The sequence below is a fragment of the Leptodactylus fuscus genome, chromosome 3, assembly GCF_031893055.1.
Source record: "Leptodactylus fuscus isolate aLepFus1 chromosome 3, aLepFus1.hap2, whole genome shotgun sequence".
NCBI classification, from domain to species: Eukaryota; Metazoa; Chordata; class Amphibia; order Anura; family Leptodactylidae; genus Leptodactylus; species Leptodactylus fuscus.
In genome coordinates, this window is record NC_134267.1 from 44,955,132 (window position 1) to 44,978,570 (window position 23,439).

The 23,439-nt window shown below is 43.3% G+C and overlaps 1 protein-coding gene across 9 annotated transcripts in view; it reads right to left on the reverse strand.

The window, feature by feature from the left end:
* The window catches only part of BIRC6 (baculoviral IAP repeat containing 6), a 164,587-nt gene that overhangs the window by 120,210 nt on the left and 20,938 nt on the right, over nucleotides 1-23,439 (reverse strand). For all 9 annotated transcript variants that reach the window (XM_075267485.1, XM_075267484.1, XM_075267481.1 and 6 more), the window contains exons 3-14: nucleotides 22,885-23,022; nucleotides 19,640-19,833; nucleotides 18,927-19,038; nucleotides 18,755-18,837; nucleotides 17,032-17,254; nucleotides 16,760-16,923; nucleotides 15,330-15,388; nucleotides 13,461-14,855; nucleotides 4,857-5,006; nucleotides 4,239-4,464; nucleotides 1,441-1,601; nucleotides 336-467 (exon numbers count right to left, since the gene is read on the reverse strand). In XM_075267485.1, the coding sequence (XP_075123586.1) occupies nucleotides 336-467; nucleotides 1,441-1,601; nucleotides 4,239-4,464; nucleotides 4,857-5,006; nucleotides 13,461-14,855; nucleotides 15,330-15,388; nucleotides 16,760-16,923; nucleotides 17,032-17,254; nucleotides 18,755-18,837; nucleotides 18,927-19,038; nucleotides 19,640-19,833; nucleotides 22,885-23,022 (3,037 nt within the window). The remainder of the gene's footprint in view (nucleotides 1-335; nucleotides 468-1,440; nucleotides 1,602-4,238; nucleotides 4,465-4,856; nucleotides 5,007-13,460; nucleotides 14,856-15,329; nucleotides 15,389-16,759; nucleotides 16,924-17,031; nucleotides 17,255-18,754; nucleotides 18,838-18,926; nucleotides 19,039-19,639; nucleotides 19,834-22,884; nucleotides 23,023-23,439) is intronic.

Genomic DNA, 23,439 nt, shown 5'->3' on the forward strand with positions numbered 1-23,439 from the left:
TTAGCTATAATTCCTAGTCATGTTTCAGGGCTCTTTATAGAGAACGTTTCATGATTTGGGGCACATGCGGTTTTATATACCGCTGGAGAGGAGACAGTGCTCAATTCAGAGCCCTTCTGATGGTGAAGAGCTACGGTATCTGTACCAATAGATCTTCACCTGGGGCACAGATCGCTGAATTCAGCGCACTGTCGGCTTTCCAGCATCCTATTAGACATCCTATTAGAATTAGGGTCCTCACCATTTTCCTCCGTGTGAATAGGCCCTCAGTTGTATCAAGAAGTCTTTCTACAGACTGAGGGAGGGGCAGAAGTCAGGTTGCAATAACTACTTACACTGAGAGTCCTCCACCTCCATGTTCTGTAAGTCCTCATTCAGATCCACCAGAGTAGGCTTCCCATTTCTTTGTACTTCAACATTAAAGGCTGGAGACAGAGGAAAGGCTATGGGTCTATCCACTGGGGTTTCTAGAACAGGAAACAAATTTAGTTAAAGGACACAACAGATTTTTTTTTTTTTTTTTTTTCACTGGGACAGATCACATTAGATAAGGGCATCTAATGATATTTTAAGAACAAGTCTTTGGGTACAGTCACAGACAAATTTGTCTGATATGCGAGCGATTTCTGCCCACAAATCTGTTGCAGCAAACGCTAGCTGTGCCCCTGATCGCAGGAACTCCTATCTATGCAAACAAGAGTTTTGCTTGATTGACTGTCCAAGACAGACCAAAAGGCTCAATGGTACACAAGGAATCAATGAACCGGGTTGCAGCAGAACAAACATGGTTAAAAAGGTTTTGGGTTTTTTTTATGTGGGCACTTACCAAATACGGTAACTAGCCCAACTCGCTGCAATTTAAAGCTTGGCTCCAACAACCCCACACCATATAATGCTCTTCCCCAGTGTCCCCTCCTTTTCTTAGAGGTGGTGCTAGTTCTAAATGGCGTTACAGCTGAAAAGTCTTGATGCTATTTGCAAAACATTAAGTCACAATTGACAAACCTCCTATTTGGCATCTAGAACCCTGTAGAGTACACAGGCAGCGGGCACCAGTCATTTGGTCAAACTGCTTATGGAGGAGGGACAAGCAAGAGATAGGGACACAATTGCCATATGGCAAGTCATGAATCTACGCTATGCGCAAAAATCTTCTAGGATAAGAGGGGACAAGATTGGATACAAGTAATGTCAGTGACTTATTGCCCAAAGTGCTGAAACTACCACCAATCATTGAAATAAAGAGGGCAGAAGAGCTCAGCTAAGCACCGTGCCCCTTACTTTACTAGGAAGTTCAGGTACTCCAGGTTTGGGAATACCAGTACAGATTTTGCACATACAGAAAACCCTCCAGCACACGCTTTAGCACCTCCACAAGGACAGATGGGGACAGGGTGTACATGTAAATAGGAAAACAATGGCTGAGGTGTGAACTCTTACCATTAACTTTAGCTAATCCAGGCGCTTTGTTTTTGAGCAGCGTCACTTGGATTTGTGGAATGTTTGCGATGTTTGAGTTCAGTAAGAACTTGAAGTCAACATGCCCCACCATACAGGCTTTCGGCAAGACCAGCTCAAACACATGTTCATCCCAACTGGAGCTAAGGACAAAAGCAAAACGGCAATCAAAACACAATAGAAATGAAAGCATGACAAAAGGAAACCTAAGCAGACCTTTAATGCAAAAGATTAAATGTAAAACCCTACAAACTCTTCTAGCACAGAGAACTGCTGAAGGGCCAGGCCACATTTGACATTCAGGATCAACCATTTAATTTATTTCTTCTTCCCTGGCAGAACACTCAGATATTTTCTGTGGCATTTTGAGGTCCATGTAAGTTAATCTTTTATTTGTAACTAATGCATTATATTACCTGTACATTCCTATGTATCACTGCCTGCGTAACACGCTATATACTTTCCGACATGATACACAGGTTGCCTCGCCTTAAAAGGTTAGACCTTCTTCACATGGTAATATTAAAGGTCAACATTTGTAAGCTGTAGAAGGGGAGAACACGGAAGGAGAAAAAAAAAAAAGTTTTCTACTTTCTCTGCAAGCTCAACTTCTGGTTTTCAGTTATTAATATTGGTATAGAGAAATGACCATAATACTGTTAATAACTCCCTAGTTACTCTCACCATTACAGAAAATTCCCCTTCCATTCCCACCCCACCAGCCTTCGCTGCTTAGAGGAACGAGCCAATGCTTATTTCTTCAGTGCCCTTGGCTTGGATCTCAAGTCAGGGTAGAATTTACTGTAGATTTTAAAGCACAAACCACCTGAAAAATCAGTGCAAACTTCTGCCATGTGAACAGATTCATAAGCCTCAGTGCACTTTTTGGATCCCATATGATCAACCAGATAGCGTGCTCTGAAGTCTATATACGCACATACAACTTCTAAACGCCAAGATTTATTTTTATCTACATGGCAATATCCTGTGAAAGTTTGTGTGTTTGGATGTTTGTTCCTCAAATCACAGCCAAACGGCTGAAGGGATTTAGGTGAGATTTCACACATACCTAGATATTCACTAGGAGGTAAAGATAGGCTACTACTTAGGTCCCACACTCACCCTGAACCCCAACCGGCAAACTTTCTCGCTGCCTCCACTGCAGGACCTGAGATGACATCACAGGTCTTCCAGCTGGGCTCCAATTGCTTGGCTGCAGTCTGTGAGCAGGCCGCAGGGGAAGCCGAGCGGCCTCATACGTTGGTGGCATTGCATGGGCAGAACCAGTGAGCAAGTCAGTGCCGGAGAAAATGGTTCCTGGCTCTGGAGCGACCCAGCCAAGCCGGCCTGCAGCTTGGAGCTGGCATAAGTTCTGCCCGCGTCACCACAAATTCGGCAGACGCCCATAACTTGCCGTCTGGACGAACACCCGCGGGAGAATGCACACATACCTCCGCACCACCTCTTCAGTGACTACAGCGGCTCCAGGTAGGGGTTGCTGGCAGTGGGGGTTAGGGGCTTTCACAGTGCGTGGGGATGGATGGGGGAATATGTTGGGGGTCTCGGGATGAAGAGGGTTGTTGGGGTGTGTGTGTGTGTGTGGTGCATTGCAGGTCTTCAAACGGTGGAGGCCATTGTCGTGAGCCGCGGAGAGGGGCCAGTGGTGCGCACGGGCAGGAGTGGCGGCAGCGGGTGCGACACAGAAGGGGAGACACATAGGTGCGGGAGCGTCTGCGGGGGAAAGAGGCCAGGTGCATTGAGAACAGTGGGCCCGGCAGTGTGCAGGAGGCCGCAGAGGAAGTCGCGGGTACTGCTAGTACTATATAAAATATAGTTGAAAAAATTCAATCCCTTGATTGTGATTGGCACGAGTCAGTGTCACAAGCCATACTGTCCACATTAAATAGAGGTGGTCATTATATTTTATTTTTTCTGGCCTAATGCAATAGAACTCCATTGTTTCGGAGGCCTGGTGTGGCTCTGACAAATATTGAGCATTACTATGTGTACCTTACTATCAACACTGCAGAAAGGATGTGACTGCAATATACACTACTCTGAAATGTAATGTGTACAGTATCTTACAGAGGACAAAGGTCCATCACGGAATAGCTTCTTTTACAGCATGCTGTATCTATGCTCTCATGTACAGCGCTCATACAGTAATGCACTAGGATTAACTGCTAATCCTGGTTATCACAATGAATAGGCAGAATAGGTTGAGAAAGCAAGAACCTTGAAGGGTTAAACACTGGTTTCTCTAATCCCAGACGGTACATCAAGTCTATGTAGCTGAAATCACGGTTCTCCCGCTGCCAGTCATGCTGGCACAACTGCAACACCCATGAGATTGTGTATATGTTGCGGCTTGCAGGTACATCATGATAGATTGTGACATCAAGGTGCAACGTTCCTGTTTGTTATAATCGCATTGGACATCAATTTAATGCTGAACAATCCATACTACTACACCATACGGTCATTTTTGGCATAGATCACGGTCACATCTAACAGATAGGAAACCCTATCATCTATACCGCCTGTTTGATCTGATTCCTTTCTAAGGCCTGTTCATATTAAATATAAAAACAGACCAGAGTTTCATTAGGAACAGAAGACTGACTGAGGCTGTCAAACTACTGTCTCCAAGTCCATATTCGCAACAGACTAAAATAGTGTATGTCGCAGTTCTTTCCACAACAACAAGTCCATAATGTGGAGGGAAGGGAAGGGGGTGGGGTAACTGTACAGCATGGTTCCCCTTTAAAGCAATACAATACCTATCGTTCTGCAGCTTCCACGTGCGGGTGTGCTGGGCGGCATCCCCATGGTGTTGCTGGTGTAAGTGTTGCGGATGCCGTCTTTGTTGCTGCTCCTGCTGAACTTCCACCCAACAAGGTGGCACAGTTGCAGAAAATCTTGGTATCAGAGTCTCAAAACGGGTTAGTTCAACTAAACATGTCAACATTTCCAGCGAGAATGGCTGTTCCACTAAAAGGTCAACACCTGAGGAAAAAATACCAAGAGTTATAAAAACGGGACATAAAAAAAATAAATGAATAAAATTGTACTACAGTAAAAATCCAATAACTAAAAGTTAAGGCTGGCGGATGAATTCTGTTCGGGGGTTCTGCACCCAAATCCGCTTGAAAAATGTAGAGAGAAGTTCTGCAAGCAGGACTTCACTGCATTTTTCAGGTGGAAAGCAAGCAGATTCCATTATATGGTCTGGGGTCTGCGGGTTTCCACAGGTAACCACTTTGTATGCAGATTGAGGACCTGAAGAACGGAAACCCCAGCGCAAGTGTGAACCTAGAGTAACCTGTGATGATGCACCAAATTCTCTAAAGGCACATGTGCAAAATAACTAAAATGTGCCACATCTGATGCGCACTTACCTGTGATACCAGGACTGGAAGGGTTAGATAAGGGCTTGATGCCTTCTGTTAACTGCTCTACCACCTTTGTCAATGACCCATCTACAAGGATATCCGTTTCATCTAGATCATCACACGTTCCTCCAATCTGAAGAAAATGAAGTTCTCCACCTGAAAAACCAAAGGAAGTTTATGATCACCTAAACAAATCCATATAGCTAGCAGTGAATGTATCGCCGGTCACCAAGAGCACAATGTGAGCCCCATTCAGAAGGAAGAGACATAGGGGTCGAGTTCCTAATGGAAAAAAAAAAACCCACATTGTGGCAAAGCAGGTTTTTCTGTTGCACATTTTGCTGCGTTTTTGAGCCAAAACCAGGAGTGGATTGAGAAGGGAGAAATATAAGAGCTACCCATATACCTTCTTTAGCCCTCACCAGTCTCAAGCAAAATCAATGCTGTTAGTTTTCGCTCCCAATATCCTACTTAGGGCCCCTTCACACGGAGTATACACTCGCTGATTCTGAACGTGTATACTCGTTCCGAATCAGCAGCGTTAAAATAGATCACATTGCTTTCTATGGGATCTGGCATACGTGTGCTCCCCATAAAAATGAATGGGCTGCTTTTTTCCCTTATTGCTTTCAATGTGATATGCACGTATGCCGGCACCCCTAGAAAGCAATGGGATCTGTGTTAATGCCGCTGATTCGGAACAAGTATACACATTCAGAATCAGCGAGCGTATACTCCGTGTGAAGGGGCCCTTAGGCTCTGCATTGTCAGGACTGAGGTGTCAGCTCACAATCGCACCAATGCATACTCCTACTCACACTCACTGCCCGACACCACCCATCTGATATTACATAGCTTAATAGGGTATTCCAATCTCAAGGATCCCATCTATACTGGTAGATTATGAAAGTTGAAGGCTTTTCCTAAATATATTGCTTTAGAAATTCTGCTTTGTTTGCCTGCTATGTGAACTAATTCCTCCCATTGTTTACATAGCGTTTTCATAACGCTGGACCTGTGTGATTGGACAAATGTGATGTCACTCACTGCTCTGCCAGCAGTTCAGCTAATTGCAGTTTGCTGATAAAGCAAACCTTATCAGTTATCTACTATGTAAACAGATGACACAGAGTCCTTCTCTAGAAACATTGGCATATTATCTGACCTGCATTTATATTAGATTTCTAGTTATCACAAGTATTGAGATACTTCAACATTAAAGTTTTATTAAGGATTTTCCAAGGGTTTTACAAAAGGGAAGGGGGGGGGGGGGAAGAGGAAAGGCAGGGGAAAATCAGGGAAACAATGGGAAAGAAAAGGGGAAAAAAGGGGTCAGGAAAGGGAAACGGGGAAGGGGAGGCGGACTCTGACGCAGCAGAGTTACAATGAACAATGCATTTCAGATAATTAGAGAAATAAAGAAGAAAATGCAACAAGAACCGTAATGTGTTGTAGTAGCATAACAGAAGGAACAGCAATCCGCAACACTGAAGCACTAACTGAGGTTATGCGAGCACCAGAAAGGTAATTGACAAGAAAGAATTCAAGAAATAGGCAGGCATCACACGGGCGAGGAAGGGAAAAGAGCACGAAAGTCAGCAGAGTAATAGAACATGTTCCACAGTAGCCAGGTCTGATGGTGAAGTCGGTCATCAGGGCGAAGCATCGCCAGCATGTCCTCCATTGTGCGGATATGGAGGAACTCCTTAAGCCAGGAAAGGAGCGTGGGGGGGGGGGGGGGGACTAGGACTTCCACAGTCTCGGGATGACCGAACGCGCGGCTACCAACATAAACCCCAAAAGCTTGCGAATAGGTTTCCGGAATTTACGAGAGAAAAGGGAAAGAAGCAGAGGGGCCGGATCATCTTCTAAAGCAACACCTGTCACCTGAAAAATAACCCCTCTCACACTATCCCAGAAAGGGCGAAAAAGGGGACATCCCCACCAGATGTGAGCCATCGTGCCGCGATCGGTGAGACATCTCCAACACCTATCAGAGGTGGTTGGAAAGATGGTGTGGAGCAGAGTCGGGACCCTGTACCACCTAGAGAGGATCTTATAATTGGTCTCCTGAGCCTTGCAGGAGATAGAGAACTTGTGACACATCTCAAAGGCTGACGACCACACACCCGGCGGGAACACCACCCCCAACTCCCTCTCCCAGCCCCCCACGAAGGGTGGTAAGCCACTCTCCGGGCCCTCTAACAGAAAATTGTATAGAAGAGAGACCGTATGTTCCGGCCGAGAAGCAGAGAGGCAAAGGCGTTCTAAGGGCAGAAGCGGTCTATGAACATCCTGCGACCGCTTCAAGGACAAATAAAAATGGGATAATTTGGAACAGTGCCAATGGGCAGTTACTGAGTCCGGTCTGGAGGCTAAAGTCAACAATTCCAAGCGGGGAAGGAGAGTAGAGGCAGAGGTAACATGCGTGAGCCGGAGGAGAGGATGGACAGGGGGGCGACCCAGAAAGGAGGAATTAAATGCTGCTGGAAAGTCGGGGTTGCCCGAGACTGGAGTCAGAGGGCCATCATTCTGGAAGAGCAAACGCATACCACTATAGATTCGACACACCCATAGTCTGACTCGCTACGAACGGGAGCAAATAGGGCTTACAGTCCGTCCAAAATTTCCTGTGGAGCCAAGGGAGCGCCGTGAGCGGTATAGGGCTCAAAGACTCTTCTAAGGCAACCCAGAGTTTAGAGCGGGACGAATGGTGCCAGTCAAGAATACGCGTAGCGACTGCCGCAAGGTAATACTTAGAGCAGTCAGGCACTGCCAGGCCTCCTTTCCTTTTGTGCCGGGACAGAGTATTCCGAGCAATGTGAGGGGGTTTAGAAGACCAAATAAACTTACAAAAAGCCTGTTTAACCGCTGTGAAAAAAGATGCCGGGAGAATACAGGGGACCGTTTGGAAAAGGTACAATAGACGGGGGAGAACGTTCATTTTCAGGAGGTTGATGCGCCCCAACCAGGAGAGACCCTTTGCGTCCCAACGAATGAGTATTGAGATACTTCATAGTGTCCTGTTCAGCAAGCTTGGGGGGAGGGGGAGGGGAAATAAGGAAAGTGAGAAGGAGACAGCAGTTAAAGCTGCTGAAACTGCACTGGAATCAGTAGTGTGGCACTTATTAACAGATGCTAAGAATTAGAACTGGTGAAAGTGGCGAAGAGTGCTCTTTAAAAAGGACCTTTCACCATCTGGGGCACATGCGGTGCAATACACCACTAGAAAGCAGACAGGGCGCTGAATTCAGTGCAGTATTGGCTTTCCCATTCTGTGCCCCGGTGAAGAGCTATCGGTGCCGGTACTGTAGCTCTTCACCATTAGAAGAGTGTTCCTGACAGTCAGTCAGGAACACCCTTCCTCACAGTTGCACCTATAACGTTGTACTGTGAGAGCAGGGAGGAACGCCCCTCCCCTTCAGATAGTTCTCGTCCATAGACAAGTACTGAGGGGAGCGTGCGTCACTGTTGGGCAGTAAGCAACACCCCCTCTCACAAGACAGCGCAATAGACATAAAGAAGGACAGTGAAGAGCTACAGTGCCAGCACAGATAGCTCTTCACCCGGGGCACAGAACATGAAAGCCGATAGTGTGCTGAATTCAGCGCTCTGTCTGCTTTCTAGCAGTGTATTACATTGCATGTGCCCCAAGTGGTGAGAGGTCCTCTTTAAATTGAGTCAAATCTGAGTCAAGCCTTGATATGTGTTATGTTGTACAATTTTCCAATATAATTTTATCAATCCCTATGTTTCTAGATCTCCGCTTGCTGTCCTTCACTCTTCTTACTACCCAGTGGATAAAAACCAGTCCATGGTCATGTGATGAGGACACAGAGGCGCGTGGCTCATTACCAGGCAGATGTCTGATTACTGTGCACCTGAGCTCACTACACACACACCCATCTGTCTCAATATTGGTCTGACTGGAAACCCCTTTGAGCTAGGCTTGCTCGCTTTCAAAGTGGTTATGGTGTCACTCAACCTGAAGTGTCAGGTTATCAGAAGACGCATTCACCAATAGGGATAGACCTGCCAATGATCTTTAGCCATGTAGGAGGAAGCCAGATCGTGGCAGCCACCGACACGTCTTCTTGTAGCTAGTATTTTTTCAAAACTAAATGTCCCCTCTCAAAGACAGCAGATATATGGAACATGGCTGGGGCGCCCTAGGCCAAACCACCAACCTCCTTTATAAATGGCTGACAGCCATGGTTCAAATCAGAAACAGTAAAGATCCTCCGGGGGAGGGGGGGGCGGGGGGGGGGGGACACACACACCTGAAATATGCAACAAACTATGCAATATTGAAAATGGAAAAAAAAAAAAAAAAAAAAACCCACCACCCCTTAAATGTAGTTTTAATTTTAATTTTTTAAATAAATACATACCTGAACCCATCATCAACACAGCGAGTTTGTGCATGTATCCTAACCTTTACCATTATCCCCTCCCCCTGCTCGAGTAATAATTTCAACAATATCAACATGGCCATATAAATGACTGCTTTTTGCCAAATATTGTATCAAAAAAAGTTAGCATGATTTAAACTGCATGAACTATTCTGAAGATTTTTACATTCTGGTGAAACCAATTTTTATATATATATATATATATATATATATATATATATATATATATATATATATATATATATATATATATAGTTTTACTTCTTATGCAAAATAAACAGACTTACAAAAATAGGGTTATTTTTTTTTTTTTACCTACAATACTTTTTTCTCCAGTTTATGGAGCTGCATGAGCATTTATGGTTCGGTAGACTATGTAATATGCAGAATCATTTCACCAAGCTCCATAATATCAGTCTATTGTTACCGAAGAGAAACATTACAAGTGCGACCCAGTAACGGCTTATACACTGAAAATGCTGCTCTGTGATATTCTTGATCGCGCACTAGTCAGGATGATGTGCGGGGCCCATATATATATGTATTCTATAGATCAATGCTTGTGTCAGACCACCAACCACCTGATATTTATGACCTATCCAGGGGACAGGTCATCAATATAAAACAACTGGACAAACCCTTAAGGGCTAGTTCACACAGGGTAACGCGTGTGCACATTCTGTTGCAGCTTTCCGTCCAGATTACGCCCAAATGAATGGGCCTAGTCGGGAGAGAGGTGTTCACGAGCGGGAACAAACTGTTCGTGGAAAATGGAAATGACCGGCTCCCATTGATTTCAATGGGAGGTGGCAGGATTTTGACAGATTCCACGTCAAAATCCAGACCATATTGCCCCGTGTGAACTTGCCCTTAATATAGGCCAGAAACACGTCTGCACTATTGTATAACCTCTACTGAACACTAAATGTTTGGTTTCCCCCTACATATATATAAGGGCTAGCTCACACAGGGCAAGTCGGCAGCGGATTTTGACGTGGAATCCGTGTCAAAATCCGCTGCTCCCAATTACTTCAATGGGAGACGCTCGCTTCTTCTTTCTGCTAGCTAGCGGGGGAAAAAAAGCGAGCTGCCCTATCTTGTCGCGGATTCTGTGGCTGAATCAGCCGTGGCATGTGCGACATGAGGCTCCGGCCCATTCATTTAGGCCTAATCCATCACGGAATGCCAGAGCACTGCACCAGAATGTGTACAAGCAGAACCCCATGTGAACTAGCCCTTATACTTCTACATGAGTTATTGTATGATAACATTGCTGAATTAATTAGGTGACATTTATACACTGAAACGTCTACAATCACACCAGCAAGTGTTCGCACATCTAACTGTACAATTAATACTGTGAATTAATGAAGAGCACATCCTAAAGTGAAAGCAATCTCCATTAAAGAAGACCTTTCATGGAATTGGGCATAGGCAGTTCTATATACTGCTGGAAAGCAGACAGTGTGCTGAATTCAGTGCACTGTCGGCCTTCCTGATCTGTGCCCCGGGTAAAGAGCTAGCGGTGCCGTTACCATAGCTCTTTACAGTCAGAAGGACATTCTTGACAGACTGTTAGGAACGCCCTTCTGACTGTAAAGAGCTACGGTACTGGGACCACTAGCTCTTTACCCGGGGCACAGATCGGGAAAGCCGACAGTGCGCTGAATTCAGCGCACTGTCGGCTTTCCAGCAGTATATAGAACTGCCTGTGCCCAATTCCATGAAAGATCTTCTTTAACCCCTTCCCGCCGATGGCATTTTTTGATTTTCGTTTTTTGTTTTTGACTCCCCTCCTTCTAAACCCCATAACTTTTTTATTTCTCCGCTCCCAGAGTCATATGAGGTCTTAATTTTTGCGGGACAATTTTTTCTTCATGATGCCACCATTAATTATTCTATATAATGTACTGGGAAGCCGGAAAAAAATTCAGAATGGGGTGGATTTGAAGAAAAAAATGCATTTCTGCGACTTTCTTACGGGCTTTGGTTTTACGGCGTTCACTGTGCAGCCAAAATGACATGTCCCCTATATTCTGTGTTTCGGTACGGTTCCAGGGATACCAAATTTATATGGTTTTATTTACATTTTGACCCCTAAAAAAAATTCCAAAACGGTGTTAAAAAATTTTTTTTCTAAAAGTCGCCATATTCCGACGGCCGTAACTTTTTTATACATAGGTGTACGGGGATGCATAGGGCGTCTTTTTTTGCAGGGTCGGGTGTACTTTTTAGTTCTACCATTTTCGGGAAATGTTATTGCTTTGATCACTTTTTATTCAAATTTTTATCAGAATTAAAACAGTGAAAAAACGGCGGTTTGGCACTTTTGACTATTTTTCCTGCTACGGCGTTTACCAAACAGGAAAAATATTTTCATAGATTTGTAGAGCGGGCGATTTCGGACGCGGGGATACCTAACATGTATATGTTTCACAGTTTTTAACTACTTTTATATCTGTTCTAGGGAAAGGGGGGTGATTTGAACTTTTAATACTTTTTTTATTTTTTTTTTTTTTTGCATTTATTAGACCCCCTAGGGGTGTTGAACCCCAGGGGGTCTGATCACTAATGCAATGCATTACAATGCTAATGCATTGCAAAAAATCATCATCTCTTTTGCAGGCTGTATACACCATCCTGCAAAAGAGAATTTGCAGACTGGCTGGGAGCCCTTAACAAGGCTCCCGGCTGTCATGGCAACGGGGGGGTCGGCCCTGGAGCATGCTCCAGGAGCCGGCGATCCTTGCCAAAATGGCGGCGCCCATGCGCCGCCGGGAAGATGGCGCCTCCGGCGCCTTTGACAGCAGCGCCGGAGGGGTTAATGCCTCCGATCGGTCCGGGGACTGATCGGAGGCATTAGAGCCGGTTGTCTACTGCTTGAAGCAGTAGACACCCGGCGGCTATGACAGCCGCCCGGCTCCCGGGCGGTCGCCATAGTTACAGACCCGACACGTGCCGTACTATTACGGCGCATGTCGGGAAGGGGTTAAAGAGAACCCGTATGACATCTACAGACAACATGATCTACAGCACAAGGAGCTGAGCACACAAATATATAGTTTTGAAAGAAAAGATTGTGTCCAACCAACAGCTATTAATACACTCACATGGCAGGCCGACTAAACTGAGAATAAGCAAAAGTGGCTCCTACAAGAATTTAGAATAAGTTATCAATATTAAAACTGTGGGGGACCAACACCCAGCACCCCAAACAGCTCTATTCCCACAGTGTATAGTATTGTAAGCAGACTGCTCTGTATACTGTACAGTGTCACCATACTGCCCTATAAGAGGTGAATAATGTAATGTAAACAGAGTAATGTGACACTATCTAATCAGTGGGGGTCCTGGGTGGTAGACCCCGCCAATCTGATATTGATGAAATATCCTAAGGGTAGGTCAATCTCAAGACTCCGTGTACCCCTTTAGATTAATAACTTCTAATGCGGGAAGAGCTGAGCAGATTTCTATATAGTTTAGCGTGAAACAATTCTGTATAACTTGTGACATGCTGACTGCGCACTGGAATGCAAGAAAACTCCCAAGCTAGATTTTGCAATCAATAAGCAAAAATATTTCATATTAAATATTTACACAGCAGCATATTTGTGGCAATACAAAGAAATCTATAAAATGTGTTTGGGGCAATGACTAATACTTAAGGTCTATTCATGTAACTTTTCAGTTAATTTAATAAGAGCCAAAACAAAGCAAAAAAAAAAAAAAAAAATGCACTAGAATATTCTGACATTTCCTGTGGGTCTATAAACCTGCGTGAAAAAGTTTCCTTTAAGTTAACCTCTACCCAGAATATTGTGTCAGGGATTTCCAGTGCAGAAAAGGAAACCAGCACTTGAAAACCAGAGGTCCAGAGCTCCAATGATCTTGACAAGTAAACTTCTCCACCATTCATAAACTTACCAGGGCTAAGCCCGCACTTCACACCCTGGTATCCAGTCCTGCATAAGGTTTAGGTTCACATCCACAGAAAATCAGCAGAGAGAAGCGTCCTGCACGGAGGATTTCTCTCAGCATAAAAAGAGGCAGACACCCCGAGTCTACGGGGTCCACAGGTAACCGCTGTTTTAGTGGTCAGGTTCTCAGTGGACCCTTGTGCAGATGTAAACCTAGCCTTAGAGACTGGAGGCACAAACATAAATGTCTTACACACTAAGTCACTGTTATCTATTCTTACCTTTCGTACAGGCACACAATCTGTCTGTGCCAGAACAGTAGACAACGGATACGAATGGGTCGATTTCATCTGTTCCTTCCTTTTTAGGAGGATCCACTTTAGCCATGACCTCAAATGTTGAAAGATCTAAAATTTTCACAAATCCACCTTGAGTGGTTACCACTAAGTGCCCTAGGTTATGCAGCTCAGATTTCTTCTCTTTTCCAGAAAGATTTTTAGGAGTCAGTGGGGCGTCTTCCGAAGACTCCTCACAGTCGTCCTCCCTATTGTCTAAAATATCAGGCTGTAATAGAATAAGTGAGGTAATGGCATCCTGAGGGTCTTTAATATGCAAGATTTTCACCGGCTGCTCCTCCAGAGTTACTATTCTGGTAGTATAATTCATTTTGTAGATCAACAAGTATCCGCCGCTCACGCTCCTCTGGACTGGTTGAATAATTAAAGGATCCTGAACGTCTGATGAAGACTCACAGGGGATAACATTGATACTAGTTCCATTCACGCTGCTGAGACTGTGCTCAGCTTCTCCTTTCCTTCTACTGCAAAGAGCTGAATTTAATTTGTTTAAATTATTCAAGGCCTCGACTTGATTTATTGCACTCAAGGACTCCGCAGGACATTTCTGTAAACCTATTAAAAGATGGACGCCATCGGCGCAAGGGATAATTGAATCTACACAGAGGTTCTCCTCCTCTGCAAATTTAGGCAGCCGCATACACTGCACCAGTGTCCCAGGCTTAGGAACCATAGAAGTCCACTTGTCCGTGTCAGGGGACGCCAGACTGGCTGTGGCCTCAGCAAACTGCTGGATGTACGTGACAGGAGGGTCTTGAAGAAGCAACTGCTCCTGGTTATCAAGCTCCATCTCAATGATTTGTGGGACAGTAAACCCATCGTCGTGAAGACTTTTGCTCATAATATTGTTCATATGAGAAAAAAGTTTCCCTGCTTTTTCGTCAGACTCTTTAATGCTATAAAGTAGCAAAACGGGTAGCGTCCTTTTTACCAAAGGAGAATTAAGATCAGAGTTTGTGCCAGATTCATTGTCAGTGGAGCCCTGCTCCGAGGAGCTCTCACCTGGAGTCCTGGTTAAAGCATCAAGTGACCTGCGAGAATTGCTACTAGTGGGGGAGGAGACCGGAGACTTGTAAGTCAATAAACCACCAGTCAGTAAGCAAGGAAAGGGAATGTTGTGCTGTTCTAAATGTTTTTCCTTGGTCTTTTCACTTTTACAACCAACTAAAGCAGGATTTGCTCCAAGTTCCTCTAAGTCTTTTACGGTATCTTCAAGAACGTTCGCTACAATCTCCCACTGTAACTTCTCCGGCTGCTGCAGTATACTAAGAGCGGTTATATCCAGGCTCATCTCCAAGGTTTCCTTCTGAGACGTGTGACCTAGGAGAGACAATTTTAAGAATAAAAAACAGACACATGGGATAGAAAGAACCCAAGCCTCCAAAAGCTAGCCAGGAATCAAAGATCCAAATGATACATCACACCAAAAGCCGATTTTAAGAAAATAGGGATATGCTTCACAAGGGTTCACAATTTCTCAGCTTTCCCATATGACATCTGTAGTAATCAGTAGGATCCTACTTATTCTCATGCCTTGGAATGCTTAAAAAAAACAAAACAAAAAAAAAAAAACACCTGCATTTTCCATAGTACTGAGTAGAGTTACTGACACTCCCATTCATAAGCATGTCAATGGACCATGCCGATTTGGAAGTGGAATCCACATCTAAATCTGTGCCAAATCTAATACATGTGAATAGATCTTTACTTATTCCCTTGGCAGTATTACAGCTCCTTGAATGGATATCAGTTTATGGAAAGAGCAGGTTTATACAACATTTATAGATAGATTACCTGTGACTGAATCAGATCTTGATCGTTCTTCACTATCTGAATCATCCAGCAAGTCATCACTAAAATAAAAAAAGCAAAATGTAGATTATAATGGGGGAAGGGGGGGGACAAAAAACAAAAGCAAACACACACCATAGACAGTAAAGCTACCCATGTAGTGAATAACCCAACTAAGTGTTCTACTAATGCATAGAAAATGTTTCACTTTAAACCAAAGCTGGCAGAAGCACTGGATGGCTTCTAGGACCCCAACCCTACAAGACTGACCTGGCTTTGAGTATACAAAATGGTATTAATCTGCATGGCTACTTAAAAACTCGACACCCCACACCCAGCCAGGAGCGGATTGAGCAGAAGGGAGAAGTATAAAGGCGCTTCCTATACATTTCCCATTCCTCTTGTAGCCACTCAGCTTTGGCTTTAAAAAAAAAAAAAAAAACCTAAGGTCTTCTGATGCCTTTTCCCCGCTCTATGAAAGACTACATTCAACTGACAATAGTCAAATTAGGATTGTGCCCAATCCACATCTGCATTTGGTAATCCGACTACCAAACGCATTGGCAAGCGGTGTGAAAGCACACGGACCCCATATACTATAACAGGATAGTTGTGCTTTCCGCGCGCCGCCCACACAAGTCATGCAGACATAAAAAATAGATCAAAAGGTACTTTTCTGTTTGCATGTTCTGTGCAGACACTGTGTGGAAAGCACTTGGACCCCAATATAGTCTATGAGGTCTGTGTGCCCTGAAGCTCTCTGCTTGCCAATGCATTCAGTATTCTGTTTAGGGGTGGGCGGTGGGGTCCTCCATGCGGACTCCCTGAACAGATTACCAAACGCAGATGTGAACCAGGCATTACTCACCTTACCAATCCTCTGCCACCACTTTCCGGGTCCACTGAAGCCTCTACCAATAATGAACAGTATTCACAGGTAACTGCATAAGCCTACCATTGGCTGCACCAGTGACCTCTCAACAGGACTATGGCCACCACTTTGGGCAGTCTGGCCAGTGTAGTCACACTACCCAGCCATTGAGAAGACAACGCTGGGGCCAGGCAAACAGACCATCTAAGCTCACAAACAGTGTCATGAAGACTGGCAAGGTGAATGTTACTCCTTTTCTTATTTTATAAGATGATCTGCTATAGGATGGGAGCAAATCCAAAATTCAGATACTAATAGGAGTTTAGCTAGAGGTTTGATACAAAGTTGGCCATTACAAGATGTGCATTTTAAACATATATAAATATTATATTTTAATCCTGATAATACAGAATTCTGAGCCTGATTAGAGAAAAATTTGCATAAAGTATGAGCATACAGAAAACTATTTGTCATAAACCTTGAAAAAAAAAAGTTTGTGGAAAAGTTATCGATCTTAAAGTTAGAAATGTTTATGATGTTTTGCATAAAATAGGTGCAGTACCTGTCTCCCTCTAATTTTGGGATGTCTGAGCAGCTGGATGAATCTTCTAACCAAGCAAGTGTTGGTCTTCTAGTCTCCACCGTGGTAGTACTAGAGTCACCAGCAAGAACTAGGAGCTGCACTATTGCAGGGTCATATGGATTCACCTCAAATTTTAAGTGCACCTTAAAACAAAACAAAAAATTTATTAATTTACATGACAGAATATATAACACTGATGTATATAGATACTGATTAAATGTGGAATTGTTTAATTAAAAAAATATATATACCTTCATAAGTTTGGAGACATCCCACACACAAACTTTTCCTCTTTTTGTTGCCGCAGCTAGAAAGTGTGGACAGTTCCCCACTCCAAAACAGGATATTCTATCTGTGCCATCCGTGCAGGGGAACTGGGCAGGACATGTTGCAAGAGTAACTGAGAGGGGCACATTCTGGGTATGTTCACCTTTTACAAACGGGCAGTTTGGGGAATGTCTCTCGTGTTCAGACCTTGAATGCGAGGAAAAAAAAATAAAGGTTTATCAACATTTTTACCTGGATTCCTGCTTGTATATATAACCACTAGTAAGAGTATATACTTAGAGGAACGCTAAGCCTAGAAAGGAGTGAAAAATCTGAATTCATTTTATCTTTTTTATTCTGCAGACTTTCTGGATGTCCCTCCATTGCATAGTCTTGCAGAAGCATTGGTAAGGACAAGAGAACCTACCGATCTCCCACCCCCCCCTTCATTTTTGCTTAAAGGGGTATTCCCAAGTACATAATTATTTTTAAATCTGTAGATTTTTGCAAATATAAAGCAATGAAACATTTTGCAGAGTTTTAAAGATTTTCTCTAAATATCTTGTGGTGACAGTCTGTTATCTTGATTGGTTGCCAATGGATATGACCATGAATGCAGGAACTTTCTAAGGTCAGAAAATCAGCCATGATGTACTTATTGTGGCCGGGATATCTTCTGATACATGTAGTGTCCCTGCCTGATAACCCAGGTACAATAAGAAAATCATGGCTGGGTTCCTGACAAGTCCCAAACCATAGAAAGTTTCTGCGTTTGTGGTTGTAACCATTGGCAACCGATCAAGACAAAGACTGCCACCACTAAGTGCTCGTTCACATCTGCGCCCAGATGTCCGTACTTCAGGTTTCCATCTCCTGCATAAAACAGAGCAGGAGACGGAAACCTGCAGGAGTCTCTCACCCATTCATTTGAGCGGCGGTGAACGTTTTATGCTCTCCGCCACGAAACCGGGTTTTATAATCCGGACACAGAGTCAGACATGCAGTACTCTGTGTCCGGATTAAAAAAAGACGGCATGCAGAAGACGGAAAGCACAGAACGGAGACCAGAACGCAGGTGTGAACCTAGCGTAAGATGGTTAGAGAACATCTTTAAAACTCTGCAGAATTTTTAATTACCTATACTTGCAAAAATGTTTCACTTTTAATTATCTACAAATATAGGTAAGATTATGTACATGGGAATACCCCTTTAATTGGGGGGGGTGCACATGCGTATGTGTATCAGCAGGGCTGATTTTTATCCAATGGCAGTAAGCAGAATGAAAAAGCAAGCAGAGATCTAGAAAAATGGGGAAGTGATCTAGAAAGTATATCGGGAAGTTGTAGAACTTTTCATTATACAAGACATGCTGTCCAGACCAATAACGAAAGACAACCGTTTGTATAACCGCTCTATGATTTTCCAATATCCCATTGATACCTTATTATTGGGCTGAAACGGACAACCCCTATAAGAAATAAGTTTCCTTTAATCTTCTAAGACTATAGGTTTGTTTTCCCAACATTTAAGGTATAAACTTAAAAAGGGGATTTCCAAGATAAATATTGATGATCTATCCTAAAGACAGGCCAACAATACCAGATTTATGGAGGTACGATACGGTACGATACCACTGACAGTCGGCTGTTTATGAGAGCTTAGGACTCTTTGTTTCTTCATTGATAAGAAAGTATATGTTCGCTTACCAGGGCTCGTCTGTAGGTTCCCAGCAAACTAAACATACACTACACGTAAAACACATGGCTCGATCATCCCCTGAGGAAGCTGGCTGTAAAAGAGAAAAAAAATAATACATAAATATAGGTATCTATTACACACACAGTGAACAGACTTTTCAGTTGATAACATTTATCTCACCTGATGGTAAAAACCTGCTTGAGCCATGGGGTCGGGCTGGGCCCACCTGTAGCCAACATGAGGCCAAGATGTGAAGGTCTCCCGTCTGTTTGCTTCACTATACATTAAAGACCTAGGAAACGGTTAAAAATGAACTGTGAATGGTAAGTTGATGCAATTGTTGGAATCTACCTCAAAATCCACCTTCTAACACCCCCATTCAATGTCAATGGGAGTCAATAGACTTTTTTTCTCCTCTGGTTAAGTTTTTAAAAGTTTACATTTCTCTTTGCTGTGCCATCATTCCCATGATGCCTCAGCACATCACATGACCAGCCAGAGGACTGGGCTATCACTGCTGCTTGGGGATAGTGGAATTCTTTTTTTCTTTACATAGTCTTTCATATAAGCAAAGAGGCCAAAAATACAGTCAGGGAGGCTACAGAGATCTCCGTTATATGGGTGTGACACGAGCTGTCTTATACCAGCAATAGCTCATGATAGCAGATATGGTCTCCATGTGGACGGCCATGCTGTTGGAGACTCCACTTTAGAGAAAAAGCCATGTTATTCTCAGGGTGGTCATCCTATCTAAGGGAGTGTTAGCAGATCGATATGGATGACCAACCCCAAAGATACACCAAAATATTGGGTCCTGGGGAGCCCCTTTTAAACAATAAATAGAAGGAAAAAACCAACATGTGCCTCACGAGAGAATCAATATACACACATACCGATCCACAGATCGCCCAGGTCCCACACCGAGCTCAGGCCTTGCACTAGGTAAAAGGTAGGACAACCTGTCCATTATAGAAGATGCCACAGGCAGTGCAGCAACATTTTGATTTATCTTCTTCAGCTCGTTCACAATGGCACCAGTTACCGACTTTAACACATGGTGAGGAAGGTGAAATGTGACAGTCGCCCACTAGAGGAAGGAGAAATTTTTTTTAAAAAAAATAAATAAATTTATACAATATGTGATTATGGAGTTTAATTAAAAGGCATATATATATATATATATATATATATATATATATATATATATATATATATATATATATATATATATATATATATATATATATATATATATATATATATATATAACCACACACACAACCACCACATTTATTATCACCGGGTGGAGGTTTGTGTTCACAAGTGTGCCATCAGAAACATGGCTTCTCAGGTGAAAGTTGAATTTGAAACATTCATGGTCAGAGTCTGCATAGTTCATTTATGCAGCGATGTTTCATAGGTTTGATTTATTGCATTTGTAGATTAGTTTTGTTTGTTTAGGCCACTACCAGTGTTTATTTTACACAGTTTAGTAAATATGCCCAAAAGAAAAAAATAAATAAACAAAAAACACACACACACACACACACACACACACACGATACTCTACAACGTGTCACAAACATATGAGAACGTTTTCCTAGCAGTACATATACAGAAAAATATAGGTGCTTTTGAAGTAGTAATAACATAGCACTGGCACAAAATGACGACCAGTCACAGGCGTTCACTAAGGCTATGTTGCAATAGTAAATAACTGTATAGACCCCCTTCTAAATCTAGACGCGAAATTTCAAGCTCTGTTCACTTCTGCGTTCGAGGAGTCAGTGTGTTTTTCACACGAATCATTCAGAGAGAAGAGTACTGCTTGAAGTACTTTCATCTCCGCATGATTCGCGTGGACACCGCACAGTAAACACAAGGACTGCATTATATCCTATGGCGTCCGTGTGCTTTCTTTGCCAACCGCTTTTTCATGCGTTCAGTGTTCTGCTCGGGGTGAGGGGGGTCCCCAGGGGACTTCTCAAATGGAATACCCAACGCAGATGTGAACCCACTTGCCATTTGTGTGTGCAGTGCCTGCAAGTACGAACAAGGATCAGGCCTGAACACATAGCTGTACATGGGGGTTAAACATTAACCACTTCACTTTCAAAAGTCTACAAATCCATAGGCCATAAAAATGCAACAACCTACCGAAAAGTTTTGTCTAATGGATAATGAGTAACACTTATGAGATGGAAGTTTGCTTAGCAGCTTAAGAAGGGCTGCTGTTAGGAGCAGGATTCATTTCATGGGTCTTACATAACTTACTGGCTGATATTCCTATAAAAGGCCATTCTGTGTTACTTTTATGAACATGACAACAAGGAGTTGTGCACGGAGTTAAATTTACCCTCCTTCCTCCAGAGGTCTTGATCTGATTCAGACTAGGTCATGTGATTGGAACTAGCCCCTGACCCCCAGGTCAATCCATCCCCCCAAGTTGTCATCACATAACCCAAGTTGTCACCAGACAGAGACCCCTGGATCCTCCAGGAAGAAGCCACCTTAAGAAAGAGACTAACTCCAAGGAAACCCTCTTTACATTGCATAGCAAAAACAGCCATGTTCATAAAAAGAACAGGGGGGGGAGGGGGGACTTAGGAACACCAAAGACATTGTTATGAATGAAGAAACTGCTGGAGGAAAGGTAGTAAGTTTTGTCCATGGACAACCATTTGTGGCTTAGATTTTTAGCCCTTGCTGAAAGCATTGTATGCTCGGCTTGCTCTAACAGAAACTTGGGCCATAAAATATTAAGATTGCAAAGGTTTCCCTGTCAGATGTGCCCATGCAAACATCCAGCATTGGGTCACAATCATGTCTACAAGAGTCACATGACTATACCCCCCCAACCAATAGATGTCACATGGACTGTACATCCAGAAAACCTCCCAAACCAAATTGAGTGCCTTGTAGGGAACTCTAATAGGAGCAGAAACTTACTTTTATGGCCACAGACCAGTGGAGAGAATCAGGTTTTCTGCTGAATATGCGAATTAGCCGGAAAGTGCACTGGGCACAACCAGTCTTTCATATTTACCTACAAACAGCACCTAGTGCTTCTCCTCTGAAATCACCGTGTGACGCTGTTGTGAGTGACCTTTTTAGCACGTACCCACATTATGGAGTCAAGTGCATATCAATAAAGAGGATTGTGTCTGCATTGCGACAGTTAGTGGCCCCAAAGTAGACTTCTGCTCCTATTAAAGGCTTCTATACAGCACTACCAGCTTGGACCTGATAAATTCCCTTTAATGTTCTTAAAGGGGTTGTCCCATCCCAAGGATCCTATCTATGCTGCTAGCTTATGGGAATTTAAGACTTTTCCTAAATACATTGCTTAAGCAAAACTGCTTTATTTGGCCACTCATTATTCACTTCATTGTTTACACTGCGTTTCCATAACCACAGACTTGGGGATGGACTTATCTCTCCTCCAGGACAAGTGACGTAGCTCCATGCTCTCAGGAGGGAGGGGAAGGTTAATGCTAGGAGCAGCTTGGATTTCTGAGCTCTTTATCTCTCTGCCCAGGACAAGTGACATAGCTCCCTGCTCTCATGGAGGGGAGGGGGAGCTGAGTGCTCAGTGCTTGTATTTCTGAGCTGTTAATCTCCCTTTTCCAGTTATCAGTCAGCTAATTAAATTTTGCTGATAAGGGCTGAGACAGGGAGTCCATTAAACACAGACCAAAAAGAGAGTATATTGCAAGCTGACTCTTGGTCCTGTAGCATGTAAGTTTGGGATTGTCATCACCTATCAAACCCAGCTTTGCTACATCAGCTTCATATTGTGCATCTTCCGGTGATACTGTGCTTATTTATTTACAACCAATCCCTCATTACTGACTGCAAACATGTACTGCTATGAAGAGAGATAGCAGAGCTGGCTTTGTCTGTGAGATAGCAAGTGAAACCCCGACCAACAACTTACAGAGAAAACCCAAGAAGTGAACAGATCACACAGCCTGCAAGGTGGTGAACAGGCGAGCTGAGAATACCCCTTTAGTGACTAGCTACTAATATTCATCCTGGCTGACGAGTAGTTTTATTTTCTGCCATAACCACTAACATGGTCCAGAACTTACTTATTTCTACCAAAATCATGAAGTCAATATTATAAAAGGTTTCTTACCTTGGCAACCTTATGATTTGCTGCCGTCTCATGTGAGGTATTTTTAAAGCCATCTTTGAGCTGCATAATAAACAGATCATAGCCTTCCGCACTAGACACATCAATCTTCTCCAGGCAGGCCGATAACAACTGCTGTACCTGTAATTCAACAATAAAATAATACACATCACTTTGAGTGAAGAAGGGGGGGGGGAATTTAGGAAGTCCCAGAAATTGAATAAATGAAGCCAAGAATATAATAAAACTACACACACTGTAGTAAAAAATAGATGACTGCATAATTCAACATATAAGTCTTCATTTTTTGGATTAGTTTAAAAGGGCCAAAAGACAGCTGCATTTAATACAGTGACGCTAGGTTCACACTAGCGCCCGAGTCCATTCCCAGCTTTCCGTCTTCTGCATGCAGAAGACGGAAAGCTGTTAGACAGGGTCCGGCAGTGAGCGCCGGTGAGCGTTTTATGCTCTCCACCGCGAAACCTTTTTTTTGTTTTGTTTTGGGTTTTTTTAATCGGACACAGAGTACTGCATGTCTGACTCTGTCTGATTTTAAAA